This window comes from Linepithema humile, chromosome 1 (assembly GCF_040581485.1).
Source record: "Linepithema humile isolate Giens D197 chromosome 1, Lhum_UNIL_v1.0, whole genome shotgun sequence".
Lineage (NCBI taxonomy): Eukaryota > Metazoa > Arthropoda > Insecta > Hymenoptera > Formicidae > Linepithema > Linepithema humile.
This window is the reverse complement of record NC_090128.1, coordinates 26,959,547-26,985,250: the sequence shown is the minus strand read 5'-3', so window position 1 is coordinate 26,985,250 and position 25,704 is coordinate 26,959,547. Positions and strand designations below refer to the sequence as shown.

Genomic DNA, 25,704 nt, shown 5'->3' with positions numbered 1-25,704 from the left:
TAAAATTTTTTAAATGTTTGTGAATATTGTTCAAAATATTTAATAATAATTATACATATTTTACATATCTATCATAATTCATAACGCATTTTTTTTCTTCTTGCGTTATTGCAAGTTTCATATGTAAAATATGCAATTCAGAACCGAAAAGAAAAATACGTATACATAGGGTCCTTATAAAATGTATATATATTTTATTCCTATAAATTTTATCAAAATGGACGATAACTTGATAATGTGTATACATTTTATAAAGACATCCTGTATATGTTGCATAGAAGGTATATATACAATAAATGTCACACGACACGAGTTATGTTCCTCTTCCTACAAACCCAGATACCAGTATGTATTTATATTTGATCCGATGATCAACGAATATGAGAGACTTATAGCGTATGTATGTAATAAATAATTAAATATAAAAAGACATTAATAAAACATTTTTAAGAACTAAAATTAAAAAACGCAAAAAACAACATGTTTCTTATCTTGAAATTGGTGTTAATATTTTTGTTAAATAAAACGTACGCATATATCGAACAAAATATCGAAAGAATATTGCTGCCGTCATGGAATTCGACAATCGCAAAGGAAGTACGTGCGATTTACTGTACCGCTTTATTCATTGCGCTGTGTCCAAAATATAATTCAAGAATTATCAAATCTTTTATTCATTATCATTCAATTTGCAGATACCACTAACTCTGAAAATTTTTGGAAAACAAATTCAATTAAACTTGCATAGAGACGACCAAATTATATCGTCCAAGTCTAAAGTATGGAAACATGATGCAAAAAGCATCACGAAAGAACTTATTCCGCAATTATACGCATCTGATCCTTGCTATTATTTTCACGAAGATCATATCAGCACAGCGGCCATAAACTTTTGTCAACAATATGGATGGGTCAGTGATACCGTATGAAACACTTTCGTTTTTAATTTTAATCTCAAATTTTATTTGTTGTAAATATAAGTATGACACGCAAGACCATTAATGTATATTTTTCAAAGCAGGAAGGACACGTTTTTCTGAAAGATGAAACATTAGAAATTAGACCTTTGCGGAATGACTCTGCGTTTTTTATCTCAATCGACGATTTTTGCGTTAAAGAAGAGACAAATATATCATTTGGCAAACTTCATTTAATTAAAAGAACATGGCATTTATCTGCTGATTCAAGTTTTCGTAAATTTGATAATTTTAAAATAAAGCGACGTCATGTACGAAATACGCAAAAAAAATTAACTGTAAAACTGGCTGTGTTCTTCGACGAAGCCGCACATAGTATGTTCATGCCTTTTCTAGACAAAAATGAAGAAAAGTTGCTCATGATGATATTAGCGTATGTGAATAATGTTCAAGCTATGTTCCATCATCCTAGTTTGGGTGTTTCTATCGATATATCGTTGGTACATTTAGAAATCTTGGATAAACAACCGTCAAATTTGCCAGTTTTTGACGGTAACAGTGATAAACTGCGCGAAGCGTTCTGCAAATTCGCAAAAACTCGCAATCCTTCGGACAAAAATGATCCGCATCACTGGGACATTGGTCTTTATCTAACCGGAGTAAACATTTATAGCACGAGCCATGCTACTGCAGGAAGATCCTTCATCGGTGGTGTGTGCAAATCAAATGAATCGTGTGCGATAGTAGAATTTGGTGTTGAAAATAGTGTGGCAGCAGGTTTTACATCATCTTTCGTTGCTGCTCATGAGATCGGCCATGTGTAAGTTTGTAATAGTTTTACAAATAAAGTAAACATATGAATAACATGTTTTATAAAAATTTGTCCAATTGTATGAATTAAAAGTAAAAAATAAAGAACCTTCTTAAGATATTTGTTCTTTTAAATGTTTAATGTGTTAATTATTAATAAAATTGTAATATAATAATATTAAGAATAGATAATGCAAGGTAAAGCATATTACCAAAATTAATAACTTACTTGTTCCAAAGTTTAGGAATGCATCACGATTCAATACTGTGTGACAATGGCAAAGGCATTATGAGGCCTCGCATGGGACGTGTAGGCCATATAACATGGTCCGAGTGTAGTCGTTATACAGCTGAAGAACTCTGGACTACACCAAAGTGTCTTGGAGATTATACGAAATCGATAGACGTCTATGACCATTCGCGTTATCACGATTTACCCGGAAGGGAATGGACCGCCAAAGCTCAATGCGAAATATATTTTCGCGACAAGGATGCAAACGTAGTCTCGTTGCTTGATATATGTAAATCTTTACAATGCAAAGCGCCTCACAAAAATGAGTATTACTTTACGGGACCGGCGTTGGAAGGTATGTACCTTCTTACTGATCTCTCAATTAACTTATAGTTTAATTAATCTCATTTTTTTAGGAACTCATTGCGCATTAGGGAAGGAATGTCGCGGAGGAGAATGCGTGCCCGTTCTCGAACCGCCATACATTTTCAAGTATTGTGAAGATTATATCTGGAGTGAATGGAAAGAAGGCACCTGTCAAAGTAGTTGCACGCGGGCATCTAAAGGCGTAAAAGTCAGACGACGTTCTTGCAAGCATGGAAGTCGCAGAACGGCGAGTTGTGAAGGGCCATATTACGACGTGGTTCTGTGCGATGATTCGTTACTCTGTACTAAGGAACGAAAAAGGATCGAATTAAATATTGAGGAAAAGTGCATGCATTTGCACTTTTTAACAACAATGTACAATGTGGATTTGATGATTGAATTCGATGTAGAGTCAGAATGGCGGGTTCTTCATGATGTCGAGAAACCATGGAAGGCCTGTACTATACACTGCCGACAAAAAAATTCATCTACTCTCTACGCACCACGCTTGGAAATGATCGACTTGAATATTGACCCATACTTTCCAGATGGAACGTGGTGTCACCAGAAAGACGGTGAGAATTATTACTGCCGCCAACATTATTGTTTGCCGGAAAACTACAGTTATAATGGTTAAGAAATCATTCACATGTGTGAACGAGAATTGAGAAGAAAGATAATCATGAAATCATGAAATTATGCGCGTGACGCAATTTAGAATAGTTTTTCAATTTGTTTGGCTCCGAATATTTGATCGGTCAATCTATCATTATTAACATTTGTTTTGCATATCATCCACACCTTAGTTAATAAAGACAAATGGATCAAGAATTATATGGAATTATTTGCAACTAAAGCTAATTCTGTCAGCTAGAAATAATGCAAACATAAAAAATGACTAAACAGTAACAGGTTACATTTAATATGTTTACAAAACGAGAATAAATATCTGAGTAAAGTAGAGATATTTTTATTCCGTATGAGATAATGTGTCGAGAGAATAAAAGAGAACGATAACTCATTTACTGTGTTATGTACTTTAATAATCTACTAATGTTTCATTATATTATATAGACACTTATATAGATTAATGAACGAAAGGATGAAGAAAATTTCATTCCAAAAGTAAGAAAATATTGAAACTTATTTAGTACAAATTGTTACTTATTCACTGAATTTATGAGCTTATTAATCAAATGCGGCAGTAACGGGGACGTCAGAAAGAGAAACGTGAAAATTTCAATATATTTGCTACTTAGGTTGATCAGTGATCAATTTTTTTTTTTTTTTTTAACCTATTTAATATTTATAAGGCTAAATTGTGCTCGCAATGTTATGTCCAACACTTTCTATTGCTATTAATTATATTTTTTTAAATGTTTGTGAATATTGTTCAAAATATTTGAGAATAATGTTATTTATTTTACATATCAATCATAGTTCACAACACATTTGTCTTAATTCTCACGTTATTACAAGTGTCATATGTAAAATATACAATTCAAAAAGAACCAAAAAGAAAAGTACGAATAAACAAGGTGTCTCTATAATATGAATATACATTTCTTACGATACATTTTAACAAAATGTACAGACAATAACTTGTGTATGTGTATACATTTTATAAGGACATCCTGTATATGTAGCATAGAAAGTATATACACAATAAGCGTCACACGACACGAATGATATTCGTAAACGCAGATACCAGTATGTGTTTGTACGCGATCAGATAATCAACGAACATGAGAGCATTATAGCGTATGTATGTAATAAGTATTTAAATATAAAAAAACATTAATAAAACATTTTTAAGTACTAAAATTAAAAAACGCAGAAAACAATATGTTTCTCATATTGAAATTGGTGTTAATATTTTTGTTAAATGAAACGTACGCATATATCGAGCAAGATATCGAAAGAATATTATTTCCGTCATGGAATTCGACAATTGCAAAAGAAGTACGTGCGATTTATTGTACCGCTTTATTCATTGCGCTGTGTGCAAAATATAATTCAAGAATTATCAACTCTTTCATTCATTGCCATTCAATTTGCAGATACCACTAACTCTGAAAATTTTTGGAAAACAAGTTCAATTAAACCTGTGTAGAAACAACCAGATTGTATCCTCCAAGTTTAAAGCATGGAAACGTGACGCTAAAAGCATCACGGACGAACTCATTCCGCAATTATACGCATCTGATCCTTGCCATTATTTTCACAAAGATCATATCAGCACAGCGGCCATAAACTTTTGTCAAGAACATGGATGGGTTAGTGATACCATATAAAAAACTAATAATTTTTAATTTTATTCTCAAATTTTTTGTTGTAAATTTAAGCATGACACGCAAGACCATTAATGTATATTCAAAGCAGGAAGGACACGTTTTTCTGAAAGATGAAACATTGGAAATTAGACCTTTGCGGGATGACTTTGCATCTTTGACCTCAATCGACGATCATTGCGTTAAAGAAGAGATAAATATATCATTTGGCAAACCTCACTTAATTAAACGATCATTGCAATTATTTGCTGATTCAAGTTTTCGTAAATTCGATAATTTTAAACGAAAGCAACGTCATGCGCAAGACACGCAAAAAAAATTAACTGTAAAACTGGCTGTGTTCTTCGACGAAGCCGCACATCGTACGTTCATGCCTTTTCTGGACAAAGATGAAGAAAAGTTGCGCATGATGATATTAGCGTATGTGAATAATGTTCAAGCTATGTTCCATCATCCTAGTTTGGGTGTTTCCATCGATATTTTGTTGGTACATATCGAAATCTTGGATAAACAACCATCAAATTTGCCAGTCCTTGATGGTAACAGTGATAAACTGCGCAAAACGTTTTGCAAATACGCGAAAACTCGCAATCCTTCGGACAACAATGATCCGCATCACTGGGACATTGGTCTTTATCTAACCAGAGTAAACATTTATGGCACGTGCATTTCTGTCGCAGGAAGATCCTTTCTCGGTGGTGTGTGCAAATCAAATGAATCGTGTGCGATAGTCGAATTCGGTGTTGCAAATAGTGTGACATCAGGTTTTACATCATCTTTCACTGCTGCTCATGAGATCGGCCATGTGTAAGTTTGTAATAGTTTTACAAATAAAGTAAACATGAATAACATGTTTTATAAAAATTTGTCCAATTGTATGAATTAAAAGTAGAAAATAAAGAACCTTCTTAAGAGATTTGTTTTTTCAAATGTTCAGTATGTTAATTATTAATAAAATTGTAATATAATAATATTAAGAATAAATAATGCAAGGTAAAGCATATTATCAAAATTAATAACTTATTTGTTCCAAAGTTTAGAAATGCGACACGATTCATTACTGTGTGGTTATGACAAAGGTATTATGAGCCCTCGCATGGGACGTGTAGGCCATATGACATGGTCCGAGTGTAGTCGTTATACAGCTGAAGAACTCTGGACTACACCAAAGTGTCTTGGAAATCATACGAGATCGAAAGACGTCTATGACCATTCGCGTTATCACGATTTACCCGGAAGGGAATGGACCGCCAAAGCTCAATGCGAAATATTTTTTCGCGACAAAGATGCAAACGTAGTTTCATTGCTTGATATATGTAAATCCTTACAATGCGAAATGCCTCACAAAAATGAGTATAATTTTACCGGACCGGCGTTGGAAGGTATGTATCTTTCTACTGATCTCTCAATTAACTTGTAGTTCAATTAATCTCATTTTTTTAGGTACTCATTGCGCATTAGGGAAGGAATGTCGCGGAGGAGAATGCGTGCCCGTTCTCGAACCGCCATACATTTTCAAGTATTGTGAAGATTATATTTGGAGTGAATGGAAAGAAGGCACCTGTCAAAGTAGTTGCACGCAGGCATCTAAAGGCGTAAAAGTCAGACGACGTTCTTGCAAACATGGAAATAACATAACGGCGAGTTGTGAAGGGCCATATTACGATGTGGTTCTGTGCGATGATTCGTTACTCTGTACTGAGGAACGCAAAAAGATCGAATTAAATGTTGAGAAAAAGTGCATGAAATTGAACTTTTTCGCAATAATGTATAATTTGGACTTGATGTTTGAATTCGATGTAGAGTCAAAATGGCGGGTTCTTCATGATGTCGAAAAACCATGGAAGGCCTGTACTATCCACTGCCGATTAGAAAATTCATCTCTTTACGCACCACGCTTGGAAATAATCGACTTTAATATTGACCCATACTTTCCAGATGGAACGTTGTGTCACAAGGAAGATGGCGAGAATTATTATTGCCGCCAACATTATTGTCTGCCGGAAAGATATAACTGATATGAAATTATTGATATGTGTGAACGAGAATCGAGAAGAAAGAAAATCATGAAATGCGTGAACTCAATTTGAAATAGTTCTTCAATTCGTTTGGCATCGAATATTCGATCGATCAATCTGTCGTTATTAACATCTGTTTTGCATTTTATCCACATCTTACTTAATAAAGATAATAGGACCAAGAATTATATCGAATTATCTGCAACTAAAACTAATTCCGTTGATTAGATATAGTGCAAACATAAAAAATAACAAAAAAGTAATAGGTAATATTTAATATGTTTACAAAATGCGAAAATAAGTAGCTGAGTAGAGCAAAGATATTTCTATCCGGTATGTAATATTGTGTCAAGAGAATGAACGAGAACGATAACGTCTTTCACTATGTAATGTACTTTAATAGTCTACAAATGTTTCATTATATTATATAGAGACTTAGAAAGATTAATATATGATGAAATAAAGAAAATTTCGTTTCGAAAGTAATAAAATATTCAAATTTATTTAGTGCAAATTATTACTTATTCACTAAACTTATGTGCCCGTTGGCCGAATGCGGCAGCAACGGGGACGTTGGAGAGAGAGAAACGTGAAAATTTCAATATATTTGCTACTTTGGTTAATCAGTACATCAATGATTAGTTTTGTTTTCTTCTTATAATATAATTTACATTTATAAAGCTAAATTGTGCTTACAATGTTATGTTCCACTCTTTTCATAATTGTATTTAATTAAAATTTTATGATCATTTGTGTATATTGTTCAAAATATTTGTGAATAATGACACATGTTCTATATACCAACCATAATTCATAACGTATTTCTCTTAATTCCCATGTTATTGCAAGTTTCATATATAATATATACAATTCAAAACCGAAAAAAAATTACGAATATAAAGAGCGTCCCAATGAAATGTATATTAATAAGAAATCTTTGAGCTTTTATTTAAGTAATTAAAATTTAAAATTACAGAAAAAGTCTTGATATGCAAAAACCATAGCTAGAACTAGTTGCTCAATAAATTATGTTAATCAATAAATAATATTACAAACGTTTCGGCACATATGGTTTTGCCATCCTCTGTGTACAATAAAAAGCTAGGCTAGTCCTAGATCTAGTTTTGTAACTTTGTCGGATACACATTACATATACCAAGATTTCTTTTGGCTTATCTTTCTGTCTCAAATTCTAGTACTAAGCCGATATTACAAGTTTTTGAATTTTACATTGATCATGTATTACTGTTGGTGCATTGTGGTGTTCGGCGACCTATTCATTTTCAATGATGAATTTGGACCTGTACCTGCGAACATATTATTTTCATTGGCTCTACATTTTTAATTTTTTGCCACCTTGGACTTTATATATTCTTGGACCGTTGCGAATCGACATTTTGTTTTTTTCTGCATTAATCAGAGAATAAATTTCGACTCAGCACAATTAAGATGATAATGTACATTTCACAGATTAACTCTCTATTTAGCCGTCGCTATTGACAACCATGAGTTCATGCGTTTATATTATATGTATTATCGTTCTGTTTTCCGTTTTTATTGTACACTGAGGATGGCCAAAACATGTGTGCTGAGACGTTTGTATCATTATTTATCGATTAATATAATTTATTGAGCAACTATTTCTAACTCTGGCTTTGGCACAGCTTTTCCATTATTTTATATTTTAAAATGTATATACATTTTATTACCATATATTTCAACAAAATAAACAAACGATAATTTGTAAATGTGTACACATTTTATTATGACATCCTGTATATGTAACATAGAAAGTATATATACAATAAGTATTACACAACACAAGAAATATTCTTAAACCCAGATATCAATATGTTTTTGGACGTGATCAGATGAGCAACGAACATTAGAGTATTATAGCGTATGTATTTAATAAGTAATTTAATATATAAAAAAACATTAATAAAACATTTTCAAATACTAATATTGAAAAACGCAGAAAACAAAATGTTTCTCATATTGGAATTGCTAATAATATTTTTATTAAAAGAAACGTACGCATATATCAATCAAGATATCGAAAAAATATTGCTGCCGGCATGGAATTCGACAAGCGCAGAAAAAGTACGTGCGATTTACTGTACCGCTTTATTCATTGCGCAGTGTCCAAAATATTATTCGACAATTCTCAAGTCTATTATTCATTGCTATTCAATTTGCAGATACCACTAACTTTGAAAATTTTTGGAAAACAAATTCAATTAAACCTGCGTAGAAACGACCAGATTGTATCGTCCAAGTTTAAAGCATGGAAACGTGATGCTAAAAGTATCACAGAAAAACTTATTCCGCAATTATACGCATCTGATCCTTGCAATTATTACCACGAAGATCAAATCACCACAGCGGCCATAAACTTTTGTCAACAAAATGGATGGGTCAGTGATACCATTTAAAAAACAGTTTTTACTTTTAATCTCTAATTCTCTTTGTTGTATATATGAGCATGACACGCAAGACCATTAATGTATATTTTTCAAAGTAGGAAGGATTCGTTTTTCTGAAACATGAAACATTGGAAATTAAACCTTTGCCGGATCACTTTGCGTCTTTGATCACAATCGACGATCTTTGCGTTAAAGAAGAGATAAATATATCATTTGGCAGACCTCACTTAATTAAAAAAACATTGCAATTATCTGCTGATTCAAGTTTTCGAAAATTCGATAATTTTAAACGAAAGCGACGTCATGTACAAAATACCCAAGAAAAATTAGCCATAGAACTGGCTGTGTTCTTCGATGAAGCCGCATATCGTACGTTCATGCCTTTTCTGGACGAAGATGAAGAAAAGTTACGCATGATGATATTAGCGTATGTGAATAATATTCAAGCTATGTTCCATCATCTTAGTTTGGGTGTTTCTATCGATATTTCGTTGGTACATTTAGAATTCTTGGATAAACAACCGTCAAATTTACCAGTTTTTGACGGTAACGATGTGAAATTGCGCGAGGCGTTCTGCAAATACGCGAAAGCTCGCAATCCTCCGGACGACAATGATCCGCATCACTGGGACATTGGTCTTTACCTAACTGGAATAAACATTTATGGTACGAGCATTGATGACGCAGGAATATCCTTCATCGGTGGTGTGTGCAAATCAAGTATATCATGTGCAATAGTCGAGTTTGGTATTGCAAATAGTTTGTCATCGGGTTTTACGTCATCTGTCGCTGCTGCTCATGAGATCGGCCATGTGTAAGTTTATAAAAGTTTTACAAAAAAATTAAACATAAATAACATGTTTTATAAACATTTGTTCAAATTTATAAATTAAAAGTAGAAAATAAAGCAACTTCTTAAAAGATGTGTTCTTCTAATTATTTAGTATGCTAATTATTAATAATTTTGTAATATAATAATATTATAAATAAACAATGCACCATAAAGCATGTTATCAAAATTAATAACTTATTTGTTCCAAAGCTTAGGAATGCGACACGATTCAATACTGTGTGATTATGACAAAGGCATTATGACTCCTGGCCTGGGACCCGTAGGCCATATGACATGGTCCGAGTGTAGTCGTAATACAGCTGAAAAACTCTGGACTACACCAAAGTGTCTTGCAGATCATACAAGATCGGAAGACGCCTTGGACCATTCGAGCTATCATGATTTACCCGGAAGAGAATGGACCGCCAAAGCTCAATGCGAAATATTTTTTCGCGACAAGGATGCAAACGTAATCTCGTTGCTTGATATATGTAAATCCTTACAATGCGAAACGCCTCATAAAAATGAATATTACTTTACGGGACCGGCGTTGGAAGGTATGTACCTTTTTACTAATTTCTTATTTAATTTATAGTTCAATTAATCTCATTTTTTAAGGAACTAATTGCGCATTAAAAAAGGAATGTCGCGGAGGAGAATGCGTGCCCATTTTCGAACCGCCATACATTCTCGAATATTGTGAAGATGATAACTGGAGTGAATGGAAAGAAAGCACCTGTGAAAGTAGTTGCTTGGTCAAATCTAAAGGCGTTAAAGTCAAACGACGTTCTTGTAAACATGGAAGTAACAGAACGGCGAGTTGTAAAGGGCCATATTACGACGTTGTTCTGTGCGATGATACGTTACTCTGCACGGAGAAACGTAAAAAGATCCATTTATATACTGTAACAAAATGCACGCAATTCAATCTTTTCGCAAAATCAATCAAAATGGAATTGCCGTTTGAATTAGAAATGAAGCCAGGATGGCAGGCCGCTCATGATGTCGAGAAGCCATGGAAGGCCTGTACTATACACTGCCGACTAAAAAATTCATCTACTCTCTACGCACCACGCCTTGAAATGATCAACTTTAATATGATCCCATACTTTCCAGATGGAACGTGGTGTCACAAGAAAGATGGCGAGAATTATTACTGTCGCCAACATTACTGTTTGCCGGAAACCTACAGTTATAATGGTTAAGATATTATTGACATGTGTGAACAAAAATCGAAAAGAAAGAAAATCATAAAACGCTCCTAAATCATTTTAGAATAGTTTGTCAATTCGTTTGGTACCGAATTTTCGATCGGTCAATCTGTTGTCAATAACATCTGTTTTGCGTATCATCCACACTTTATTTAACAAAGACAAGTGGACCAAAAATTATATCAAATTTTCTGCAACTAAAATTAATTCCGTCAATTAAAAATAGTGGAAACATAATAAAAATAACAAAAAACAAATAGGAAATATTCAATATGTTTACCAAATGTAAAAATAAGTATTTGAGTAGAGTAGAGATATTTCCGTATGAAATATTGTGTCGAGAGAATGAACGAGAACGATAATGTCACTCACTATGTTATATACTGTAATGGTCTACCAAAGTTTCATTATATTACATAAAGACTTAGAAAGATTAATAAATGATGAAATACAGAAAATTTTATTCCAAAAGTAAGAAAATATTCAAACTTATTTATTACAAAATGTTACTTATTCACTGAACTTATGTGCCCGCTGGCCGAATGCAGCAATAATGGGATCGTCAGAGAAAGAGAGAGAAAAATGGAAGAATTTCAATATATTTGCTACTTAAGTTAATCAGTAAATCAGTGATCAGTTTTTTTTTTTTTTTTTTTTTAATATATTTATAAAGTTAAATTGTGCATCCAATGTTATGTTCTACACTTTCTACAATTGTCATTAATTATAATTTTTTTAAATGTTTGTGAATATTGTTCAAAATATTTAATAACAATTTTACATATGTTACATATCAATCATAACGCATTACATAATTCATAACGCATTTTTCTTACTTTACACGTTATTGCAAATTTTATATGTAAAATATGCAATTCAGAACCGAAAAGAAAAATACAAATACAAATACAAATACATAGGATGTCCCTATATAATGTATATATATTTTATTCCCATATATTTTAACAAAATGGACAAACGGACAAATGATAACTTGTTAATGTGTTTACAATTTATAAGGACATCCTGTATATGTAGCATAAAAGGTATATATACATGAAGTGTCACACGACACGAGTGATATTCCTAAACCCAGATACCAGTATGTGTTTATACCCGATCAGATGATCAACGAACAAGAGAGTATTATAACGAACGTATGTAATAAGTAATTTAATATATAAAAAGACGTTAATAAAATATTTTCGAGCAAAATTGAAAAACGCAAGAAACATGTTTCTCATATTAAAATTGCTAATAATATTTTTATTAAATAAAACGTTCGCATATATCGAGCAAGATATTGAAAAAATATTGTTGCCGGCATGGAATTCAAGCGCAAAAGAAGTACGTGTAATTTATTGTATTGCTTTATTCATTACGCAGTGTTCAAAATATTATTCGATAATTATCAAGTCTTTTATTGCTATTCAATTTGCAGATACCACTAACTCTGAAAATTTTTGGAAAAGTAATTCAATTAAACCTGCGTAGAAACGAGCGGATTGTATCGTCCAAGTTTGAGGCATGGAAACGTGATGCAAAAAACATTACAGAAGAACTTATTCCGCAATTATACACATCTGATTCTTGCTATTATTTTCACAAAAATCATATCAGCACGGCGGCCATAAACTTTTGTCAACAACATGGATGGGTCAGTGATACTAAATGAAAAACTAATACTTAATACTTTTAATGACAAATTGCTTTTGTTGTAAATATAAGCCTGACACGCAAAAACATTAATGTATATTTTTCAAAGTAGGAAGGATTCGTTTTTCTGAAACATGAAACATTGGAAATTAGACCTTTGCAAATTGACTTTGCGTTTTTGACCACAATCGACGATCTTTGCGTTAAAGAAGTGATAAATATATCATTTGGCAGACCTCACTTAATTAAAAGAACATCGCGATTATCTGCTGGTCCAAACTTTCGTAAATTTGATAATTTTAAAATAAAGCGACGTCATGTACGAAATACGCAAGGAAAATTAACTATAGAACTGGCTGTGTTCTTCGACGAAGCCGCATATCGAACGTTCATGCCTCTTCTGGACAAAGATGAAGAAAAGTTGCGCATGATGATATTAGCGTATGTGAATAATGTTCAAGCTATGTTCCATCATCCTAGTTTGGGTGTTTCTATCGATATATCGTTGGTACATTTGAAAATCTTCGATAAACAACCGTCATATTTGCCAGTTTTTGACGGTAACAGTGTGAAACTGCTCAAGGCATTCTGCAAATACGCGAAAGCTGAAAATTCTCCATACGATAATAATCCGCATCACTGGGATATTGGTCTTTACCTGACTGGAGTAAACATTAATGGTAGGAGCCTTGCTGTCGCAGGAAAATCCTTCGTCGGTGGTGTGTGCAAATCAAATAAATCGTGTGCGATAGCAGAATTTGGTATTGCAGATAGTCTGTCATCGGGTTTTACATCATCTATCATTGCTGCTCATGAGATCGGTCATGTGTAAGTTTATAAAAGTCTTGCAAATAAATTAAACATGAATAACGTGTTTTATAAAAATTTGTTCAAATATAAAAAATAAAAGTAGAAATTAAAGCAACTTCTTAAGAGATGTGTTCTTTTAATTATTCAGTATGCTAATTATTAATAAATTTATAATAAAATAATATTATAAATAAACAATGCAATATAAAGCATATTATCAAAATTAATAACTTATTTGTTCTAAAGTTTAGGAATGCGACACGATTCAGTACTGTGTGATTATGACAAAGGCATTATGAGCCCTAACATGGGACCTGTAGGCTTTATGGGATGGTCCTGGTGTAGTCGTTATACAGCTGAAGAACTTTGGACTACACCAAAGTGTCTTGGAGATCGTACGAAATCGAAAGATGCCTATGATCATTCGCGTTATCACGATTTACCCGGAAGAGAATGGACCGCCAAAGCTCAATGCGAAATATTTTTTCGCGACAAAGATGCAAACGTAGTCTCGTTGCTTGATATATGTAAATCCTTACAATGCGAAACGCCTCACAAAAGTAGGCATTACTTTACGGGACCAGCGTTGGAAGGTATGTACCTTTTTACTGATTTCTTATTTAACTTATAGTTCAATTAATCTCATTTTTAAGGAACTAATTGCGCATTAAAGAAGGAATGTCGTGGAGGCGAATGCGTGCCCATTTCCGAACCGCCATACATTCTCAAATATTATGAAAATGATAACTGGAGTGAATGGAAAGAAGACACCTGTCAAAGTAGTTGCTTGGTCAAATCTAAAGGCGTTAAAGTCAAACGACGTTCTTGTAAACATGGAAGTAACAGATCGGCGAGTTGTAAAGGGCCATATTACGACGTGGTTCTGTGTGATGATTCGTTACTCTGTACTGAGAAACGCAAAAGGATTGACTCACATATTGAAATAAAGTGCGAGCGCGTGAACTATTTTGCGAAAAAAAACAATTTTACCATGACGTTTGAATTATATATAGATATAGAGCCAGGTTGGCAGGCCGCTCATGATAACGAAAAACCATGGAAGGCCTGTACTATACACTGCCGACTAAAAAATTCATCTACTCTCTACGCACCACGCCTTGAAATGATCAACTTTAATATGGTCCCATACTTTCCAGATGGAACGTGGTGTCACAAGGAAGATGGCGAGAATTATTACTGTCGCCAACATTACTGTTTGCCGGAAACCTACAGTTATAATGGTTAAGATATTATTGACATGTGTGAACGAGAATCGAAAAGAAAGAAAATCATAAAACGCGCCTAAATCATTTTAGAATAGTTTGTCAATTCGTTTGGTACCGAATTTTCGATCGGTCAATCTGTTGTCATTAACATCTGTTTTGCGTATCATCCACACTTCACTTAACAAAGACAAGTGGACCAAGAATTATATCGAATTTTCAGCAACTAAAATTAATTCCGTCAATTAAAAATAGTGAAAACATAATAAAAATAACAAAAAAATAATAGGTAATATTCAATATGTTTACCAAATGTGAAAATAAGTATCTGAGTAGAGTAGAGATATTTCTATTCCGTATGAGATATCGTGTCGAGAGAACGATAACGTCTCTCACTATATAATGTACTTTAATAGTCTACCAATGTTTCATTATATTATATAGAGACTTAGAAAAATTAATAAATAATGAAATAAAGAAAATTTTATTCCAAAAGTAAGAAAATTTTCAGACTTATTTAGTACAAATTGTTACTTATTCGCTGAACTTATGTGCCCGTTGGCCGAATGCGGTAGTAACGAGGTCGTCAAAAACGGTTGAATTTTAATATTTTTGCTACTTAAGTTAATCAGTAAATCAGTGCTCATTTTTTTTTTTTCTTTTAATATATTTAATATTTATAAGGCTAAATTGTGCTCGCAATGTTGTGTTGCACACTTTCTAAAATTGTCGTTAATTAAAATTTTCTTAACGTTTGGTAATATTGTTTAAAATATTTGTAAATAATGTTACATATTCTACATATCCATCATAATTCATAACACATTTTTCTTAATTCCCACGATATTGCAAGTTTCATGTGTAAAATATACAATTCAGAACCGATAAAAAAATACGAAAAAAACAGGGTGTCCTAATAAAATGTAGATTCAATTTATTCTTATATTCTTTAACAATAAGAACAAACGATAACTTGTTAATGTGTATATTTTTGGTAGGAATTGGTGCAGTTTGACCGAACACCCGGCCAGTTACAATCTAATATTACTGGTTTTTCTTTATATAAAAAATACTGCATTGCAACTAAGCAAAAATATTTCAAGCAATTTTATTATACAATATTATATAATACTATTTTTTATTGTATAATAAAATTGCTTTGACTAATTTTGCCTAAAATATATTCTAAAATATATCATTAATATTAAATAAATTTTGACCAATTTTTAAAATAAAAAATTAACAATTTTGATAACAAATTAAGTTCAAGTTTAGTAAGTTTGTAAAATAATGAAGTAAAATTAATAAATTTGTGTTAACGCATGCTAAAATATATAGCAAAGAAAAAAAAACGTACAGAATTAAAACAGCTTAGAAAACGTATCTCACATAATTCTGTCATCAAAATTTTAAGAGAGATTAAAAGTGACAATTGTAAATTATCTATTTATTGTCCTTTTACTGCTAAATAACCGAGTAACAGATTTTGTACATTTCTTCTATGTAGTAATTACGCGAAAAGCGTTACGTCTTTATTGGAAACCTAAACAGTTTTACTGTTCAATTACTAGGCAGAAGCCAATATAAGTGCCCAATAACCAATCGAAAACTGTAATAAATTTCTAGCAAGGACATTTTATTAAGCATTACTGTATATACAGTAAAGCATAGAAGGTATATATACAATAAATGTCACACGACATGAATAATATTCCTAAACCCAGATACCAGTATGTGCTTGGGCGTGACACAACGAGTTGATACAACGAGAGCTTTATAACGTATGTATGCAATAAGTAATTTAATATATAAAAAAACATTAATAAAACATTTTCAAGTGCTAAAATTCAAAAACGCAAAAAACAACATGTTTCTCATATTGAAATTGCTATTAATATTTTTATTAAATGAAACGTACGCATATATCGAGCAAGACATCGAAAGAATATTGCTGCCGGCATGGAATTCGACAAGCGCAGAAGAAGTACGTGCGATTTACTGTACCGCCTTATTCTTTGCGTAGTGTCCAAAATATAATTCGAGAATTATCAAATCTTTTATTCATTATCATTCAATTTGCAGATACCACTAACTCTGAAAATTTTTGGAAAACAAATTCAATTAAACTTGCATAGAGACGACCAAACTGTATCGTCCAAGTCTAAAGTATGGAAACATGACGCAAAAAGCATTATAGAAGAACTTATTCCGCAATTACACGCATCTGATCCTTGCCATTATTTTCACGAAGATCATATCAGCACTGCGGCCATAAACTTTTGTCAACAACATGGATGGGTCAGTGATACCAAATGAAAAACTAATACTTAATACTTTTAATGACAAATTGCTTTTGTTGTAAATATAAGCCTGACACGCAAAACCATTAATGAATATTTTTCAAAGTAGGAAGGATTCGTTTTTCTGAAACATGAAACATTAGAAATTAGACCTTTGCAAACTGACTTTGCGTCTTTGACCACAATCGACGATCTTTGCGATAAAGAAGTGATAAATATATCATTTGGTAGACCTCACTTAATTAAAAGAACATCGCAATTATCTGCTGGTCCAAATTTTCGTAAATTCGATAATTTTAAAATAAAGCGACGTCATGTACGAAATACGCAAGAAAAATTAACTATAGAACTCGCTGTGTTCTTCGACGAAGCCGCATATCGAACGTTCATGCCTCTTCTGGACAAAGATGAAGAAAAGTTGCGCATGATGATATTAGCGTATGTGAATAATGTTCAAGCTATGTTCCATCATCCTAGTTTAGGTGTTTCTATCGATATATCGTTGGTACATTTGAAAATCTTCGATAAACAACCGTCATCTTTGCCAGTTTTTGACGGTAACAGTGTGAAACTGCTCGAGGCATTCTGCCAATACGCGAAAGCTCAAAATTCTCCAGACGATAATAATCCGCATCACTGGGACATTGGTCTTTACCTGACTGGAGTAAACATTAATGGTACGAGCCTTGATGTCGCAGGAAAATCCTTCGTCGGTGGTGTGTGCGAATCAAATTATTCGTGTGCGATAGTAGAATTTGGTATTGCAGATGGTCTGTCATCGGGTTTTACATCATCTATCCTTGCTGCTCATGAGATCGGTCATGTGTAAGTTTATAAAAGTCTTGAAAATAAATTAAACACGAATAACGTGTTTTATAAAAATTTGTTCAAATTTATAAATTAAAAGTAGAAATTAAAGCAACTTCTTAAGAGATGTGTTCTTTTAATTATTCAGTATGCTAATTATTAATAAATTTATAATAAAATAATATTATAAATAAACAATGCAACATAAAACATATTATCAAAATTAATAACTTATTTGTTCTAAAGTTTAGGAATGCGACACGATTCAGTACTGTGTGATTATGACAACGGCATTATGAGCCCTAGCATGGGACCTGTAGGCTTTATGGGATGGTCCTGGTGTAGTCGTTATACAGCTGAAGAACTCTGGACTACACCAAAGTGTCTTGCAGATCATACGAGATCGGAAGACGCCTTGGACCATTCGAGCTATCATGATTTACCCGGAAGAGAATGGACCGCCAAAGCTCAATGCGAAATATTTTTTCGCGACAAAGATGCAAACGTAGTCTCGTTGCTTGATATATGTAAATCCTTACAATGCGAAACGCCTCACAAAAGTAGGCATTACTTTACGGGACCAGCGTTGGAAGGTATGTACCTTTTTAATGATTTCTTATTTAACTTATAGTTCAATTAATCTCATTTTTAAGGAACTAATTGCGCATTAAAGAAAGAATGTCGTGGAAGAGAATGCGTGCCCATTTTCGAACCGCCATACATTCTCGAATATTGTGATGATGATAACTGGAGTGAATGGAAAGAAAGCACCTGTCAAAGTAGTTGCTTGGTCAAATCTAAAGGCGTTAAAGTCAAACGACGTTCTTGTAAACATGGAAGTAACAGAACGACGAGTTGTAAAGGGCCATATTACGACGTGGTTCTGTGTGATGATTCGTTACTCTGTACTGAGAAACGCAAGAGGATCGACTCACATATTGAAATAAAGTGCAAGCGCGTGAACTATTTTGCGAAAAAAAACAATTTTACCATGACGTTTGAATTAGATATAGAGTCAGGTTGGCAGGCCGCTCATGATAACGAAAAACCATGGAAAGCCTGTACTATACACTGCCGACTAAAAAATTCATCTACTCTCTACGCACCACGCCTTGAAATGATCAACTTTAATATGGTCCCATACTTTCCAGATGGAACGTGGTGTCACAAGAAAGATGGTGAGAATTATTACTGTCGCCAACATTACTGTTTGCCGGAAACCTACAGTTATAATGGTTAAGATATTATTGACATGTGTGAACGAGAATCGAAAAGAAAGAAAATCATAAAACGCGCCTAAATCATTTTAGAATAGTTTGTCAATTCGTTTGGTACCGAATTTTCGATCGGTCAGTCTATTGTCAATAACATCTGTTTTGCGTATCATCCACACTTTACTTAACAAAGACAAGTAGACCAAGAATTATATCAAATTTTCTGCAACTAAAATTAATTCTGTCAATTAAAATTATAAAAACATAATAAAAATAACAAAAAAGTAATAAAAAATATTTAATATGTTTATTAAATGTGAAAATAAGTATCTGAGTAGAGTAAAAATATTTCTATTCCGTATAATATATTGTGTCGAGAGAATGATCGAGAACGATAACGTCATTCACTATGTTATATACTGTAATGGTCTACCAATGTTTCATTATATTATATAAAGACTTAGAAAGATTAATAAATGATGAAATAAAGAAAATTTTATTCCAAAAGTAAGAAAATATTCAAACTTATTTAGTACAAATTGTTACTTATTCACTGAATTTATGTGCCCGTTGACCGAATGCGGCAGTAATGGGATCGTCAGAGAGAGAGAAAGAGAAAGAGAGAAAAATGGAAGAATTTCAATATATTTGTTACTTAAGTTAATCAGTAAATCAGTGATCAGTTTTTTTTGTTTTTAAATATATTTAATATTTAAAAGGCTAAATTGTGCATCCAATGTTATGTTCTACACTTTCTACAAATGTTATTAATTATAATTTTTTAAATGTTTGTGAATATTGTTCAAAATATTTAATAACAATTTTACATATGTTACATGTCAATCATAACGCATTACATAATTCATAACGCATTTTTCTTACTTTACACGTTATTGCAAATCTCATATGTAAAATATGCAATTCAGAACCGAAAAGAAAAATACAAATACATAGGATGTCCTTATAAAATGTATATATATTTTATTCCCATATTATTTAACAAAATGGACAAACGGACAAATGATAACTTCTTAATGTGTTTACAATTTATAAGGACATCCTGTATATGTAGCATAGAAGGTATATATACATGAAGTGTCACACGACACGAGTGATATTCCTAAACCCAGATACCAGTATGTGTTTATACCCGATCAGATGATCAACGAACAAGAGAGTATTATAACGAATGTATGTAATAAGTAATTTAATATATAAAAAGACGTTAATATAAAATATTTTCAAGCAAAATTGAAAAACGCAAGAAACATGTTTCTCATATCGAAATTGCTAATAATATTTTTATTAAATGAAACGTTCGCATATATCGAGCAAGATATTGAAAAAATATTATTGCCGGCATGGAATTCAAGCGCAAAAGAAGTACGTGTCATTTATTGTACTGCTTTATTCATTGCGCAGTGTCCAAAATATTATTCGATAATTATCAAATCTTTTATTCATTATCATTCAATTTGCAGATACCACTAACTCTGAAAATTTTTGGAAAAGTAATTCTATTAAACCTGCGTAGAAACGAGCGGATTGTATCGTCCAAGTTTGAGGCATGGAAACGTGATGCAAAAAACATTACAGAAGAACTTATTTCGCAATTATACACATCTGATCCTTGCTATTATTTTCACAAAAATCATATCAGCACGGCGGCCATAAACTTTTGTCAACAACATGGATGGGTCAGTGATACTAAATGAAAAACTAATACTTAATACTTTTAATGACAAATTGCTTTTGTTGTAAATATAAGCCTGACACGCAAAAACATTAATGTATATTTTTCAAAGTAGGAAGGATTCGTTTTTCTGAAACATGAAACATTGGAAATTAGACCTTTGCAAATTGACTTTGCGTCTTTGACCACAATCGACGATCTTTGCGTTAAAGAAGTGATAAATATATCATTTGGCAGACCTCACTTAATTAAAAGAACATCGCGATTATCTGCTGGTCCAAATTTTCGTAAATTCGATAATTTTAAAATAAAGCGACGTCATGTACGAAATACGCAAGAAAAATTAACTATAGAACTGGCTGTGTTCTTCGACGAAGCCGCATATCGAACGTTCATGCCTCTTCTGGACAAAGATGAAGAAAAGTTGCGCATGATGATATTAGCGTATGTGAATAATGTTCAAGCTATGTTCCATCATCCTAGTTTGGGTGTTTCTATCGATATATCGTTGGTACATTTGAAAATCTTCGATAAACAACCGTCATCTTTGCCAGTTTTTGACGGTAACAGTGTGAAACTGCTCAAGGCGTTCTGCAAATACGCGGAAGCTCGCAATCCTCCGGACGACAATAATCCGCATCACTGGGACATTGGTCTTTACCTGACTGGAGTAAACATTTATGAGAAGAGCCATTCCGATTTAGGAAGATCCTTTCTCGGTGGTGTGTGCAAATCAAATATATCGTGTGCGATAGTCGAATTTGGTACTGCAAATAGTATAACATCGGGTTTTACGTCATCTATCGCTGCTGCTCATGAGATCGGCCATGTGTAAGTTTATAAAAGTCTTACAAATAAATTAAACATAAATAACATGTTTTATAAAAATTTGTTCAAATTTATACATTAAAAGTAGAAAATAAAGCAACTTCTTAAGAGATGTGTTCTTTTAATTATTCAGTATGCTAATTATTAATAAATTTGTATAATATAATAATATTATAAATAAACAGTGCAACATAAAGCATATTATCAAAATTAATAACTTATTTGTTCTAAAGTTTAGGAATGCCACACGATTCAGTACTGTGTGATTATGACAAAAGCATTATGAGCCCTAGCATGGGACATGGCTATATGGGATGGTCCCGGTGTAGTCGTTTTACAGCTGAAGAACTCTGGATTACACCAAAGTGTCTTGCAGATCATACGAGATCGGAAGACGCCTTGGACCATTCGAGCTATTATGATTCACCCGGAAGAGAATGGACCGCCAAAGCTCAATGCGAAATATTTTTTTGCGATAAGGATGCAAACGTAGTCTCTTTGCTTGATATATGTAAATCTTTACAATGCGAAACGCCTCACAAAAATGGGCATTACTTTACGGGACCGGCGTTGGAAGGTATGTACCTTTTTACTGATTTCTTATTTAACTTATAGTTTAATTAATCTCATTTTTTTAGGAACTAATTGCGCATTAAAGAAGGAATGTCGTGGAGGAGAATGCGTGCCCATTTTCGAACCGCCATACATTCTCAAATATTGCGAAGATGATAACTGGAGTAAATGGAAAAAAAGCACCTGTCAAAGTAGTTGCTTGGTCAAATCTAAAGGCGTTAAAGTCAAACGACGTTCTTGTAAACATGAAAGTAACAGAACGGCGAGTTGTGAAGAACCATATTACGACGTGGTTCTGTGTGATGATTCGTTACTCTGTACTGAGGAACGCAAGAGGATCGACTCAGATATTGAAATAAAGTGCAGGCTCGTGAACTATTTTGCAAAAATAAACAATTTGACCATGACGTTTGAATTAGATATAGAGCCAGGATGGCAGGCCGCTCATGATGACGAGAAACCATGGAAGGCCTGTACTATACACTGCCGACTAAAAAATTCATCTACTCTCTACGCACCACGCCTTGAAATGAACAACTTTAATATGATCCCATACTTTCCAGATGGAACGTGGTGTCACAAGAAAGATGACGAGAATTATTACTGTCGCCAACATTACTGTTTGCCGGAAACTTACAGTTATAATGGTTAAAATATCATTGACATGCGTGAACGAGAATCGAGAAAATAGAAAACCATGAAACGCGCCTAAATCATTTTAAAATAGTTTGTCAATTTGTTTGGTACCGAATTTTTGATCAGTCAATCTGTTGTCATTAACATCTGCTTAGCATATACACCTTACTTAATAAAGACATGTGGACCAAGAATTATATCAAATTTTCTGCAACGAAAATTAATTCCGTCGATTAAAAATAGTGAAATCATAATAAAAATAATAAAAAAGTAATAGGTAATATTCAATATGTTTACCAAATGTAAAAATAAGTATTTGAGTAGAGTAGAGATATTTCTATTCCGTATGATATCGTGTCGAGAGAACGATAACGTCGTTTTAACGTTTTACGTTACATAATAAACGTCCCTCGCATGGGACGTGTAGGCCATATGACATGGTCCGAGTGTAGTCGTTATACAGCTGAAGAACTCTGGACTACACCGAAGTGTCTTGCAGATCATACGAGATCGGAAGACGCTTTGGACCATTCGAGCTATCATGATTTACCCGGAAGAGAATGGATTGTCAAAGCTCAATGCGAAATATATTTTCGCGACAAGGATGCAAACGTAGTCTCGTTGCTTGATATATGTAATTTCTTACAATGCAAAACGCCTCACAAAAGTAGGTTTTACTTTTCGGAACCGGCGTTGGAAGGTATGTACCTTCTTAGTGATCTCTCAATTAACTTATAGTTTAATTAATCTCATTTTTCTAGGAACTCATTGCGCATTAGGGAAAGAATGTCGCGGAGGAGAATGCGTGCCCGTTCTCAAACCGCTATACATTTTTAAGTATGGTGAAGTTAATAACTGGGGTGACTGGAAAGAAGGTGCCTGTCAAAGTAGTTGCTTGATGAAATCTAAAGGCGTAAAAGTCAAACGACGTTCTTGCAAACATGGAAGTCACAGATCGGTTAGTTGCGAAGGGCCATATTATGACGTGGTTCTGTGTGATGATACGTTACTCTGTGCTGGGAAACGCAAGAGGATTGAGTTAGATATTGAAAATAAGTGCAAGTGTTTGAGATATTTTGCAAAAATAAACAATTTGACCATGACGATTAAATTAGATAAAAAGCCAGGATGGCAGACCATTCATGATTTCGAGAAACCATGGAAGGCCTGTACTATACATTGCCGACTAAAAAATTCATTAACTCTCTACGCACTACGCTTTGAAATGATCGATTTTAATGTGGACCCATACTTTCCAGATGGAACGTTGTGTCACAAGAAAGATGGCGAGAATTATTACTGTCGCCAACATTATTGTCTGCCGGAAAACTACAGTTATAATGGTTAAGACATTACAGACTAAATTGTATCCGCAATGTTATGTTCTAATCTTTCTAAAACTGTCATTAATTAAAATTTTTTTAACGTTTCTGCATAATGTTCAAAATGTTTGTAAATAATGTTATATATTCTATCTATTGTTCGCTATTTTCATAATTCTATTTTCTAATTCTGTTATCGCAAATTTTATATGTGAAATATACAATTCAAAACCAAAAAGAAAAATACATATACTCACGGTGTCCCAATAGAATATGTATACATTTTATTACCAAATATCTTAACAAGTGTAATAAGGACAGACAATAATTTGTTGTTGTGTTGGTTGTATGAAAGTTACAAATGTTGAAAATGACTACCATAAGCACCAATGCATTGTTCACAACGACGTGCAATATAGCGACATACGCACTGTATTGTCAAAAGATGCAATGCAATGAACACGTGCCGTGATATAGCTGAAAAAGCCGTGATATAGCTTTTTGTGGCCAATTATGATTGTCAGTTACAATAAATTATATTCGCTTGTTTTCCTAGTTATATAAAACGATTCTATTTTCATAATTTTAAAATTCAATTTATTAAAAAAATAATAAATTTGGCGGATTGCTGGCTGCATGACAAAGCGCAGAAATATGTGCTCTAAAAAGAATATAAATATATAAAAGTGGAACGTATGTATTATTTACATAAATATTCTGGTAAGTAATTTTATGATTTAGTTAAAGAATTAAGTTGATTTCTCAACAATATTTCTTAACTGAGCGTTCACACTGATATTACATTGTAAATTACAAGTAGCCAGCACGCATAGATTAAATCTTTGAGTTTCAATTGATTTAACCTGTAGATCTCCCTCACATATATTGTACTCCCCGGACAGTTTTGTCTTTACCACCACTTTAAATTCCTTCGAATAATGACGTCGTTACAGCGCACTGACGAGAATCACTGCGGGTAACACGCGTCCAGCAGCGCGATTCGTGAGTCTAAAACAAACCCTCTCGTACCGCTTGCCGGAGTTAGTCCACGGGGTGCTTTGTTTCGTCAACCACAGGCAATTTGTTCGTTTGTTAGCCGTGGAAGTATCTCGTCGGCCTGAGACACGTAGACGCCGATTCTCCTGTTGGCGGCAACACGATGCGGTACAACGAAGTGCTCGCGAGAGTATACAAAATATCGAAGGAAGAAGGGAGACGGGGAAAGAGGACGAAAACGGCAAGGGAGAGAGAAAACGTGAAGAAAGGCAGAGGGTGGTGGCGCTTAGTTGCCGAAGTACAAATTAGATTATGCGCGGTGTCGCCGCGGGGGTGCCCCGGCCTCTTGTTCGTAGAAAAGTTACAACCCCGTCTCGTTCTTAACGCCTGTATTCGTCTAGGCTTCCCTTTCGCATAGATACCAGCCGAGAAGACCCTTCCTCGTTGTCGAGTCCCTCTCGGAGAGATCGGCGCCACCCGCTGACACGCCGATCTCGTGGGAGGAAATATTTTAGTCTTTACTTAAACGTGAAATGTTTGCGT

The 25,704-nt window shown here is 33.5% G+C and overlaps 5 protein-coding genes across 10 annotated transcripts; all 5 read left to right on the top strand.

Moving 5' to 3' along the window:
* The first annotated feature begins 69 nt into the window (after nucleotides 1-69).
* Nucleotides 70-7,444, top strand: LOC105668556 (A disintegrin and metalloproteinase with thrombospondin motifs adt-2-like). 5 transcript variants are annotated; one of them, XM_067348064.1, is made up of 7 exons: nucleotides 70-597; nucleotides 696-923; nucleotides 1,022-1,737; nucleotides 1,968-2,314; nucleotides 2,376-4,090; nucleotides 4,386-4,601; nucleotides 4,671-4,812. In XM_067348064.1, the coding sequence occupies exons 1-5, from the start codon at nucleotides 481-483 to the stop codon at nucleotides 2,960-2,962; spliced, it is 1,995 nt and encodes a 664-aa protein (XP_067204165.1). In that variant the 5' UTR covers nucleotides 70-480; the 3' UTR covers nucleotides 2,963-4,090; nucleotides 4,386-4,601; nucleotides 4,671-4,812. The 5 variants fall into 5 exon arrangements, with proteins under 5 accessions (XP_067204165.1, XP_067204166.1, XP_067204168.1 ...); XM_067348065.1 differs by having other exon boundaries at nucleotides 461-597; nucleotides 696-911; XM_067348067.1 differs by lacking the exons at nucleotides 70-597; nucleotides 696-923; nucleotides 1,022-1,737; nucleotides 1,968-2,314 and adding exons at nucleotides 5,652-5,998; nucleotides 6,060-7,444 and having other exon boundaries at nucleotides 2,963-4,090; nucleotides 4,671-5,423.
* A 1,046-nt stretch (nucleotides 7,445-8,490) lies between these two features.
* On the top strand, nucleotides 8,491-11,802 carry LOC105668557 (A disintegrin and metalloproteinase with thrombospondin motifs adt-2-like). The gene is made up of 5 exons (XM_012361012.2): nucleotides 8,491-8,737; nucleotides 8,836-9,051; nucleotides 9,159-9,874; nucleotides 10,103-10,449; nucleotides 10,511-11,802. Exons 1-5 carry the CDS (start codon nucleotides 8,537-8,539, stop codon nucleotides 11,095-11,097), a joined length of 2,067 nt encoding a protein of 688 aa, XP_012216435.2. The 5' UTR covers nucleotides 8,491-8,536; the 3' UTR covers nucleotides 11,098-11,802.
* On the top strand, nucleotides 11,535-16,375 carry LOC105668558 (A disintegrin and metalloproteinase with thrombospondin motifs adt-2-like). The gene is made up of 5 exons (XM_067348068.1): nucleotides 11,535-12,450; nucleotides 12,545-12,760; nucleotides 12,872-13,587; nucleotides 13,816-14,162; nucleotides 14,223-16,375. The coding sequence occupies exons 1-5, from the start codon at nucleotides 12,337-12,339 to the stop codon at nucleotides 14,813-14,815; spliced, it is 1,986 nt and encodes a 661-aa protein (XP_067204169.1). The 5' UTR covers nucleotides 11,535-12,336; the 3' UTR covers nucleotides 14,816-16,375.
* Nucleotides 16,376-16,506: 131 nt separating this feature from the next.
* On the top strand, nucleotides 16,507-19,984 carry LOC105668554 (A disintegrin and metalloproteinase with thrombospondin motifs adt-2-like). The gene is made up of 5 exons (XM_012361010.2): nucleotides 16,507-16,776; nucleotides 16,875-17,090; nucleotides 17,202-17,917; nucleotides 18,146-18,492; nucleotides 18,553-19,984. Exons 1-5 carry the CDS (start codon nucleotides 16,576-16,578, stop codon nucleotides 19,137-19,139), a joined length of 2,067 nt encoding a protein of 688 aa, XP_012216433.2. The 5' UTR covers nucleotides 16,507-16,575; the 3' UTR covers nucleotides 19,140-19,984.
* A 133-nt stretch (nucleotides 19,985-20,117) lies between these two features.
* LOC136996849 (A disintegrin and metalloproteinase with thrombospondin motifs adt-2-like) lies at nucleotides 20,118-22,870 on the top strand. Of its 2 annotated transcripts, none has more exons than XM_067348069.1 (5): nucleotides 20,118-20,304; nucleotides 20,595-20,810; nucleotides 20,922-21,637; nucleotides 21,868-22,211; nucleotides 22,273-22,870. In XM_067348069.1, the coding sequence occupies exons 1-5, from the start codon at nucleotides 20,272-20,274 to the stop codon at nucleotides 22,857-22,859; spliced, it is 1,896 nt and encodes a 631-aa protein (XP_067204170.1). In that variant the 5' UTR covers nucleotides 20,118-20,271; the 3' UTR covers nucleotides 22,860-22,870. The 2 variants fall into 2 exon arrangements, with proteins under 2 accessions (XP_067204170.1, XP_012216432.1); XM_012361009.2 differs by having other exon boundaries at nucleotides 20,246-20,496.
* Nucleotides 22,871-25,704: the final 2,834 nt, after the last annotated feature.